Source organism: Gobio gobio, assembly GCF_949357685.1.
Source record: "Gobio gobio genome assembly, chromosome: 13".
Lineage (NCBI taxonomy): Eukaryota > Metazoa > Chordata > Actinopteri > Cypriniformes > Gobionidae > Gobio > Gobio gobio.
The window spans coordinates 52034993-52047001 of NC_137106.1; the positions used below are offsets into that span (position 1 = coordinate 52034993).

General features: G+C 39.0%; 1 protein-coding gene across 1 annotated transcript in view; it reads right to left on the minus strand.

Annotated features, from left to right (window-relative positions):
- Positions 1-609, minus strand: part of tgfb3 (transforming growth factor, beta 3) — a 61111-nt gene extending 60502 nt beyond the window's left edge. The window contains exon 1 of the mRNA XM_079833469.1: positions 1-609. This exon is cut by the window's left edge and continues 131 nt beyond it. Within this exon, the coding sequence (XP_079689595.1) occupies positions 1-215 (215 nt within the window). The 5' untranslated portion in view covers positions 216-609.
- Positions 610-12009: the final 11400 nt, after the last annotated feature.

Genomic DNA, 12009 nt, shown 5'->3' on the forward strand with positions numbered 1-12009 from the left:
TTATAGAGGGCCAGCACTTGATAGGGCACCTGACTAGGGCCCAGGGTCTGCGGCGGGCTGGTCAGCCTCAGTTTGCTGAGGATCTGACCCCGGATGGCCTCCACCCTCTTCTTCTTGATGTGGTCGATGTCCACCGTGGTGCAGGTCGACAGGGAGAAGCTCATGGTCACGCTGTTTAACAGCAGGAAGAACAGCAGCCCTCTGCCCAAATGCATGGTTTGCTCTGTTCACGAGTCACTCTAGTACAGTTCCAGTTCACTTGAGTAGCTTTACAGGGATAATGAGAGCGAATCCCAGGTTGTCCTCCTCTCTATGGGCTGGAGTTCAAGTGCTGAGCCTGTTTTCTCCAAGAGATTCCATGCTGCAACCTTATTCCATATAAACACTGCGCAATAATCCCATAACATCCTTAGACATCCATCATTGGCACTTTACAAGAACACTGGTTCACCCGCATTTCTCCCCAAAACGAGCCTTCGGAGGACCGTCCTGTCAGATGCACGCGCCGCCGGACTGCCAGGCTTATTTCGCTCCCTGCGCTTTTATAGTCGGAGCCTCGGTGACGCGCGCGAGGGAGCGGGGCCACGCTCACCCCTTCTGCTCTCCGACACTTTCCCATTCATGCAATCGCTTTATATAAGAGCGAACGCATAGAAAATCTAATTGCGCGTTACGCAATCCAGCGCAACGGGAGCGCAATTGAATATTTTAGAAATGACTGTGTGATCCTAATTATCTAAACGCCAAATTCGCTTCTCTAGTGTTGCAATGGGTTTTATAAAGTGTGCGCGCCTCCTGCTGGATGTTCAATCTGAAACCACTGCTCTATCCTCATCAATCCCAGGAAAACGAAGTCCTTTGAGTTTAGTATTTTGTATTACATTGAATAGATGTAATGACATCTCACTTACTCACACACACACACACACACACACACACACACACACACACACACACACACACACACACACACACACACACACACACACACACACACACACACACACACACACACACACACACACACACACACACACACACACACACACACACACACACACACACACACACACACACACACACACACACACACACATAATGAAACAAATAAATGTATGTAGCCTATTATATGTTATTCATATGTTATGCTATGTCCTCATAAGTGGACACCGGCGTTGTTTAAAATATAAAATGACATGAACAGGCAAAACACAATGGGATTTATTTTTCATTCACCAGTCAATTTTCAGGATTTTCAACCAAACTTTGTTTAAAGATGATTCTCAACTATGTTTTGAAAGATATAACGAAATGCATTGATATAGCACTATTTTTTTTTTTTTTAGAGTGCATGTCATGGGAACCAACAACGTCACATACATTTAGGCTATATTTCTATTTAACGCAGCCACTTTAAATTCACATAATGTTTCACTTCTGGGTAATAGAATTTGGAAAATATATATATTTTAAAATATAATGAAACTTAACTGCCAATTGAGACGAAATATAATACCAAGTAAAACAAAAAAATTGTAAATATTTGTTTAATATGTGCAGTTTTTAGCTTATAAAAAAGAAATGGTTAGAAAACCAGAATGCCTGCAGATAAACTGTTAATGACCGACATTTCACACAATAATCAATGAAAATAGCTCCAAACAGCACCACAGCAGAACACTGGCCCTTGTCTAAAAGGAGGAGTTGTGTGGGTATTATTAAATATATATTTGTGCTTTTGAAAGAATTGGTAGAACATTTTCCAGTAATCTCAATAGAACAGTTCATTGCTGCCATCTACTGGCGGTTTTATATTTATTTTTAATAGTTTCATATTTGTTTGGCCTCCTTTCATTTCGGCAACCCGGTTCAAATGAGCTTTCAAGAAGTTCATAGAACGATTTTTTAAAACATAAATTCAGAATATACTCAAGTAATGCATCCACTCTACTATAGAGATTCTTTTTACCCATTATTGTATATTTCATAACCCCTAGTTCGCACATAATTGATAATGTAAAATAATTAAAACTTTTTACGGTTGTGAGATTAGTATTTTTTTTTAAATCACAAACCTAAATAGTATTTTCTTGATATTATTCAAGAATGTTAAATATATGGCTATGCACTATATGTTATAGCTATGAATGTGCTTTTACTTAATCTAATTTAATAATTACTACTTCATCTAAATTACTCCACACGCATGTCACACGCATGTAGTCACGTTTGTAAACTTAGATGGTTGTGATGTTCAGACGTAATCCACACGTTAACTTCTAACGTGACGCCGCCGTGACGTCTGCATAGATCAACAGCTACACGTTGGTGGTGATGACATGTGATGTGATGACATGGGATGATGACATGATGGTGATGATGTGATGGTGATGATGTGATGGTGATGATGTGATGGTGATGGTGATGGTGATGGTGATGGTGATGGTGATGATGTGATGGTGATGATGTGATGGTGATGGTGATGGTGATGGTGATGATGTGATGGTGATGATGTGATGGTGATGATGTGATGGTGATGATGTGATGGTGATGATGTGATGGTGATGATGTGATGATGTGATGACATGGGATGATGACATGATGGTGATGATGTGATGGTGATGTGATGGTGATGATGTGATGGTGATGATGTGATGGTGATGACATGATGGTGATGATGTGATGGTGATGACGTGATGATGTGATGGTAATGACGTGATGATGTGATGGTGATGACGTGATGATGTGATGGTGATGACGTGATGGTGATGACGTGATGGTGATGATGTGATGTAATGACATGTAATGGTGATGACATGTGATGGTGATGATGTGATGGTGATGACGGGATGGTGATGACGTGATGGTGATGACATGATGGTGATGATGTGATGGTGATGATGTGATGTAATGACATGTGATGGTGATGACATGTGATGGTGATGACGTGTGATGGTGATGATAATGACATGTGATGGTGATGATGTGATGGTGATGACGTGGTGGTGATGATGTGATGGTGATGACATGTGATGGTGATGACGTGATGGTAATGACGTGATGGTGATGATGTGATGGTGATGACATGTGATGGTGATGACGTGATGATGTGATGACATGTGATGGTGATGACGTGTGATGGTGATAATGTGATGGTGATGACGTGTGATGGTGATGATGTGATGATGTGATGGTGATGACATGTGATGGTGATGACGTGTGATGGTGATAATGTGATGGTGATGACGTGTGATGGTGATGATGTGATGATGTGATGGTGATGACATGTGATGGTGATGATGTGATGGTGATGACATGTGATGGTGATGGTGTGATGGTGATGACGTGTGACGGTGATGACGTGTGATGGTGATGACGTGTGATGGTGATGACATGATGATGTGATGGTGATGACATGTGATGGTGATGACGTGATGGTGATGACGTGGTGATGTGATGGTGATGATGTGATGGTGATGATATGATGGTGATGACGTGTGATGGTGATGACGTGATGATGTGATGGTGATGACATGTGATGGTGATGACGTGTGATGGTGATAATGTGATGGTGATGACGTGTGATGGTGATGATGTGATGATGTGATGGTGATGACATGTGATGGTGATGATGTGATGGTGATGACATGTGATGGTGATGATGTGATGGTGATGACGTGTGATGGTGATGACGTGTGATGGTGATGACATGATGATGTGATGGTGATGACATGTGATGGTGATGACGTGATGGTGATGACGTGGTGATGTGATGGTGATGACATGTGATGGTGATGATGTTATGGTGATGACATGTGATGGTGATGATGTTATGGTGATGACATGTGATGGTGATGATGTGTGATGGTGATGACATGTGATGGTGATGATGTGATGTGATGACATGTGATGTGATGACGTGTGATGGTGATGACGTGATGTGATGGTAATGACATGTGATGGTGATGATGTGATGGTGATGACGTGTGATGGTTATGACATGTGATGGTGATGATGTGATGGTGATGACGTGTGATGGTGATGACGTGATGTGATGGTGATGACATGTGATGGTGATGATGTGATGGTGATGATGTGTGATGGTGATGACATGTGATGGTGATGACATGTGATGACATGTGATGGTGATGATGTGATAGTGATGACGTGATGGTGATGATGTGATGGTGATGATGTGACGGTGATGACGTATGATGGTGGTGATGTGATGGTGATGATGTGATGGTGATGATGATGACATGTGATGGTGATGATGTGATGGTGATGACGTGATGGTGAAGATGTGATGGTGATGACGTGATGGTGAAGATGTGATGGTGATGACGTGTGATGGTGATGACGTGATGGTGATGACGTGATGATGACATGATGGTGATGATGTGATGGTGATGACGTGATGGTAATGACGTGATGTGATGACATGTGATGGTGAGGACATGTGATGGTGATGACATGATGGTGAGGACATGTGATGGTGATGACGTGATGGTGATGATGTGATGGTGATGACGTGATGGTGACGATGTGATGGTGATGACATGTGATGGTAATGACGTGATGACGATGACGTGATGGTAATGACGTGATGATGATGACGTGATGTGATGACATGTGATGGTAATGACGTGATGGTGATGATGTGATGGTGATGATGTGATGATGTGATGGTGATGACATGTGATGGTGATGACGTGATGATGTGATGGTGTATGGCGCTCGGAATGTACCATTCGGCGACGAGACTGACAAGCACGACAGACAACACACGTGTATACGTGCGTGTACGTCTCCATTTGTTTTATATGGAGACGTACACGCAAATATTACGTCACGTACACACGTCAGCAACGTGTAGCTGTTGATCTATGCAGACGTCACGGCGGCGTCACGTTAGAAGTAAACGTGTGGATTACGTCTGAACGTCTGAACGTCACAACGATCTAAATTGACAAATGTGACTACGTGCGTGTGACATGCGTGTGGAGAACGTCTGCACGTCTGCCCGTCTGCACGTCTGCCCGTCTGCCCGTCTGAACGTCTAATGCAAAATAAATTGTACGGCCCCCCTAACCCCGCCCCACCAAGTAGGCTACATCGAGGCATTTATAGACGTTCACTGTAGTGTATCAAGAAAATACCAAACCAAACAATACCATAAAAACACACTCTACTCAGCATTTTTTTCTCTTAAACAAGCTCAGTCACAGCCGCGTTTCCATTACAGATTTGCAGAAGTGAATGCTCGTTTTTACTGTAATTTTTATATTTATGTAACAAACTTGTTTTATTCCCCTGATTTAAAGATTTAGTGTAGCATTTATGAGTGTTTTGCGTGTGCTTAAGAGCAGAGTAGAGCTATGTATCTGTAAAGGCCTAAATAGGTTTACAGGAACAGGACCGGCATGCAGACGATTACTAAAGTCATACTCTGACCATTTAAATCCATAATTTGTTGTTGAGATATGCGACAAATGATAGGCTATTAGGCTACCAACTTTTTGTTTTTATTTAAAAAAAAATTTTTTTTTAATTTTCATTTGACTCATTTATCTTGTTATGGAATATAACTTTTCCCAAGATGCACTGAACAAATCTCTAAGGCATTTACAGCACTTCAGATATTTAAAAAAAAATCTAATGTATATTGAACATTGCTCCTTTCAGAAACTGTTTATGCATTGTTGTATTCGGTACAGAATGTACAGAAATACATGACTGCTTCCTAGACATCAGGGAGTGGACATGCTAATGAGAAAATAACTGTGCCTCTGCAGCCATCTACTGATTATAGTAATTAAATAGTAATATATATAATCCTCCTGCTCAAACATAAATGCATCACTGGACATGCACCGCCATATCTACAGGAACTCCTCACTCTGAAATCCTCCACCAGCAGCCTCAGATCATCAGGCCACCTGCTTCTTCAACTTCCAGTACCATGACTGAGCTATACTGGGCTGGGGAACCGCCTCCCCAGAGCTGAGAGCAGGAGAGAGCTTGGACAATTCTAAAGCTCAACTCAAGACTTTTCTGTTCAGAAAGGCTTTTATGTGGTGATTATTTGTATTGGTCTATATTTTTAGTGTTTCATTTTTGTTATTTTTCCCTTTTTCCATTGTTGCACTTTGAGATTCGTTGGAATGAAAAGTGTGTTATAAAAAAAATCCATTATTATTATTATAGTGGTAATCTCAGGTCATTTTAGTGTCAAGTGTTTTATTTCATGCAGGTGAAAACAATATGCATCTATTTGCACATCTTACTTTACTTATCTGGGATGTCAATTTCAGAGAACTGGCAGTTAAAACATTAAAATGTAACACACAAAAAAGGTGCTATATGACAATAAAAGTGGTTCTTGGCTTGTAATCATATGGGAACCTTTTTAAGTGCTGTAGCACTAATCTTGGTGCTTCAGGGGTTCTTCAGTGATTCTTTGGCTGAGCTGATAGCACCACCATATACTGTACAGAACATGTGAAAATATGGTGCAATATAGACCCACAAGTGCTTCCCCTATGATTACGACCAAGAACCACTTTTAGTGCCTATAGCACTATTTTTTTTTTTTTTTAGAGTGCATGTCATGGGAACCAACAACGTCACATACATTTAGGCTGTATTTCTTATATAAGAAATATATCCGCTTCGCGTCATGCGGTTCTTTGCCTCTACGTCATGGCTAGCCGTGGATTATCCCTTACTTAACGCAGCCACTTTAAATTCACATAATGTTTCACTTCTTGGTAATAGAATTTGGAAAATATTTATATACATGAAACTTAACTGCCAATTGAGACAAAAGTTGAGGAAAAAAAAGTAAAACACAAATTTGGAAATATTTATTTAATATGTGCAGTTTTTTGCTTATAAAAAATTAATCATTAGAAAACCAGAATGCCTGCAGATAAACTTTTAATGACTGTTAATTTCACACAATAGTCAATGAAAATATAGTTCCAAACAGCACCACAGCAGAAAACACTTGCACTTGTCTAAGAGGTGTAGTTGTGTGGGTGTTATTAAATATATATTTGTGTTTTTGAAAGAATAGGTTGAACATTTTCCAGTAATCTTAATAGAACAGTTCATTGCTGCCATCTACTGGCGGTTTTAAATGTATTTTTCAAATGAGCTTTAAAGACGTTCATAAAACGATATCCACTATAGAGAGACTCTTTTTACCCATTATTGTATATTTCATAACCCCTAGTTCACACATAATTGATAATGTAAAATAATTTAAAGCTTTTTACTATTGTGAGATTAGTTTTTTTTTTATCACAAACCTAAACAGTATTTTCTTGATATTCTTCAAGAATGTTAAATATATGGCTATGCACTATAATGTTATAGCTATGAATGTGCTTTTACTTAATCTAAATTACTACTTCATCTAAATTACTTAATCAATTTTTTTTTAATTCTCCAAAAAAATATAATTTTAACATTTCAAAACATACAAATGTTTCACATAAAATTCTTTGAAAAATTCCATAACATCATGAAACAGTTATAAAATGTTTAACATCAGGTAAGATAACATTCAAATCAAGGATTTTGAACATTGAAGAAGAAGGGGTAAAAATAATAAAATAAAATAAGAATACCAACAACAACAAACAACAAAAAGAAGGGTATATTAGTGTACTCAAATTAAAGAAGAGGAGTTTAATTCTTTGTAAATCTCCATAGTTCTATTGCTTTGCGGTTTCAGAGTCCTTGTAACGTTTCAAAGTCATTCTTCAGATCAGCCTTGAAATGGGTAATATTGGGAATCCTACCAGACCATTTACATTTATGTATGTAGAACTTACCAAGTAATATTTAATCTATTTTAATAATAGCTTAATTATCGGGCATTTGACGTTCAGACGGGCAGACGTACAGACGTGCAGACGTACAGACGTGTAGACGTTCAGACGGGCAGACGTACAGACGTGCAGACGTACAGACGTGTAGACGTACAGACGGGCAGACGTTCAGACGTGTAGACGTTCTCCACACGCATGTCACACGCACGTTAACACGTCTTTAAGCGTGGTTAGGAAAGAAATGACACAATGATGATGTGATGGTGATGACATGATGTAATGACGTGTGATGGTGATGACGTGATGGTGATGATGTGATGGTGATGACATGATGTAATGACGTGATGGTGATGATGTGATGGTGATGACATGTGGTGGTGATGACGTGATGGTGATGATGTGATGGTGATGACATGTGATGGTGATGATGTGATGGTGATGACATGTGGTGGTGATGACGTGATGGTGATGATGTGATGGTGATGACGTGATGGTGATGACGTAATGGTGATGGCGTGATGGTGATGACGTGATGGTGATGATGTGATGGTGATGACATGATGGTGATGACATGTGATGGTGATGGTGATGACGTGATGGTGATGACGTGATGGTGATGACGTGATGGTGATGACGTGATGGTGATGACGTGATGGTGATGACGTGATGGTAATGACATGTGATGGTGATGACATGTGATGGTGATGACATATGATGGTGATGACGTGATGTGATGGTAATGACATTTGATGGTGATGACCTGATGGTGATGACGTGATGTGATGGTAATGACATGTGATGGTGATGACATGTGATGGTGATGACGTGATGTGATGGTAATGACATGTGATGGTGACGACGTGATGGTGATGACATGTGATGGTGATGACATGTGATGGTGATGACGTGATGTGATGTTAATGACATTTGATGGTGATGAAATGTGATGGTGATGAAATGTGATGGTGATGACATGTGATGGTGATGACATGTGATGGTGATGACGTGATGTGATGTTAATGACATGTGATGGTGATGACGTGATGGTGATGACGTGATGTGATGGTGATGATGTGATGTGATGGTGATGACATGTGATGGTGATGACATGATGGTGATGACGTGATGTGATGGTGATGACGTGATGTGATGGTGATGACATGTGATGGTGATGACGTGATTTATAACAAACAATTTGAAAAAAATTCAGATTTGAATGATAATTGAAGAATTATTGAAGAATTAAATTGAATATTTCAATGATAATAAATACAAAATATTATCATATTTGAGTTATAAGAGACACACTTTTTAAGAGTGGTAAATTCGATCATTCAGTCATTTTTAAAGACAAAAAAGATGTTGTGGTGAGACCACAAAACAAATGGTATCTCTGAAAAGCCCTGAATGTGTTTTTGACAGGACATCCAGACTGAAACTGTGAAATGTATGGTTTCAGAGAAATTCACTCAAATATAATGTTCTAGTACGTGGACAGTGGAATCTTTATATTTGATTGCATTATATGCTTACAGAGTTGATTATATTCATGCTGAAATGATGTCTGCACATTCAAAGGCGTTAAGTATTTAAGTCATTATTATTATATTCATATGGTTTCATAACTTTTTATTTAAGCAGATCTTTATGTTGAGCATCATTAATATCATCGTTGTTTCAAATGTAGCTGAAGAACTATTTGCCCTTTTATCAATCAATCAATCAATCAATCAATCAATCAAACTTTATTTGTATAGCACCTTCCAACAACCAAAAGGAGGACCAAGGTGCTTTACATTTAAAACAGAAGAGCTGTTAAAACTTTTATGAGCTGGTGAACCTCAGATTTCACTGTCCATGACATACTTCAGTATGAAATAACCAATGTCAAGTTGCAGTGGGAACTTGCATATCAACATTTCTATATATGGCAAGATCCAAGTGGCTTAAATCAACATGCACAGGCAATGTCCTAAACAATGTAAGACCCCAGATTGCTGTCACTGAACCAAATATACATCCCTTAAAAAAACCAGCTATGAATGTGCAATACACAATCAGGGGATGTCATCACTGTCCCACGGACATGAAGAGGACAGCAAAGAAACACTACATTCTCTCAGTGACAAAGACATACACTTCTGAACTTTCCTATACTTGTTTGTCAATCTATTAATTTATTTTTATTTGTGTGTGTTTATATTGCTGTTGGCTCTAAAATGACCTTGAGTTTTAGAAAGTTTTAGTAAAATAAACTTTAATTTTTTTTTTTTTAAATATTTAAATATTTTGACCAATTGAAAATTTGTCAAGCATCTTTGTTATAACATTTATTACATGTTCTGGAAAATGATGTGATCATGGCCTTGCTCAACCTTCAACTTCAACTGATCTGATGGTGATGACATGATGGTGATGACATGTGATGGTGACATGTGACGTGATGTGATGGTGATGACATGATGGTGATGACTTGATGCTAATGACGTGATGTAATGACATGATGATGACATGATGTGATGGTAATGATGTGATGTGATGGTGATGATAACATGATGTGATGGTAATGACGTGATGGTGACGTGATGTGATGGTGATGACGTGATGGTGATGACGTGATGTAATGACATGATGATAACATGATGTGATGGTAATGACATGTGATGTAATGACGTGATAATGATGACATGATGTGATGTTAATGACATGTGATGTAATGACGTGATAATGATGACATGATGTGATGGTAATGACATGTGATGGTAATGAAGTGAAAATGATGACTTGATGTGATGGTAGTGACATGTGATGGTGACATGTGATGTGATGGTGATGACGTGATGGTGATGACGTGATGTAATGACATGATGATAACATGATGTGATGGTAATGACATGTGATGGTGACATGTGATGTGATGGTGATGACGTGATGGTGATGACGTGATGTAATGACATGATGATAACATGATGTGATGGTAATGACATGTGAAGGAGACATGATGTGATGGTGATGACGTGATGGTGATGACGTGATGGTGATGATGTGATGTGATGTAATGACATGATGATAACATGATGTGATGGTAATGCCATGTGATTGTGACACGTGATGTGATGGTGATGACGTGAGGGTGATGACGTGATGTAATGACATGATGATAACATGACGTGATGGTGACGTGTGATGTGATCTTGATGACATGATGATGATGGCATGATGTGATGGTAATGACGTGATGGTGACATGTGATGTGATGGTGATGACATGATGATGATGGCATGATGTGATGTAATGACGTGGTGATGATGATGATAACATGATGTGATGGTAATGACATGTGATGTAATGACGTGATAATGATGACATGATGTGATGGTTATGACGTGATGTAATGACATGATGATAACATGATGTGATGGTAATGACATGTGATGTAATGACGTGAAAATGATGACATGATGTGATGATAATGGCATGTGATGGTGACGTGATGTGATGGTGATGATGTGATGTAATGACATGATGATAACATGATGTGATGGTAATGACATGTGATGGTGATGTGATGTGATGGTGATGACGTGATGTAATGACATGATGATAACATGATGTGATGGTAATGCCATGTGATTGTGACACGTGATGTGATGGTGATGACGTGAGGGTGATGACGTGATGTAATGACATGATGATAACATGACGTGATGGTGACGTGTGATGTGATCGTGATGACATGATGATGATGGCATGATGTGATGGTAATGACGTGATGGCAGAGGTGGACAGTAACGAAGTACATTTACTTGAGTACTGTACTTAAGTACACTTTTTGAGTATCTGTACTTTACTGAAGTATTATTTTTTAGGGAAACTTTTACTTTTTACTCCACTACATTTCTATCAAGATCCTCAAAGTCGAAAGTTGTTTCTGTAGCAGCTTTGCAAGTCATTGGATGAATTTCTTTTTTTTTTTTGAGAACAGCCTATAAGTAATCACTTTTGTAGGGTCATAATTTCCCAAATTTTTTTGAACAATGATCAGTTTATAGCAAAATGGAGGAAGACGGTTCCTCTGCACAGTGTGTGCACCCATGGCCATATTAGAAAGTAAGCTTCAGTTTTCTGAAAAGATTAAAGATTAGTTTAGTTGGCATACACTTGATGAATG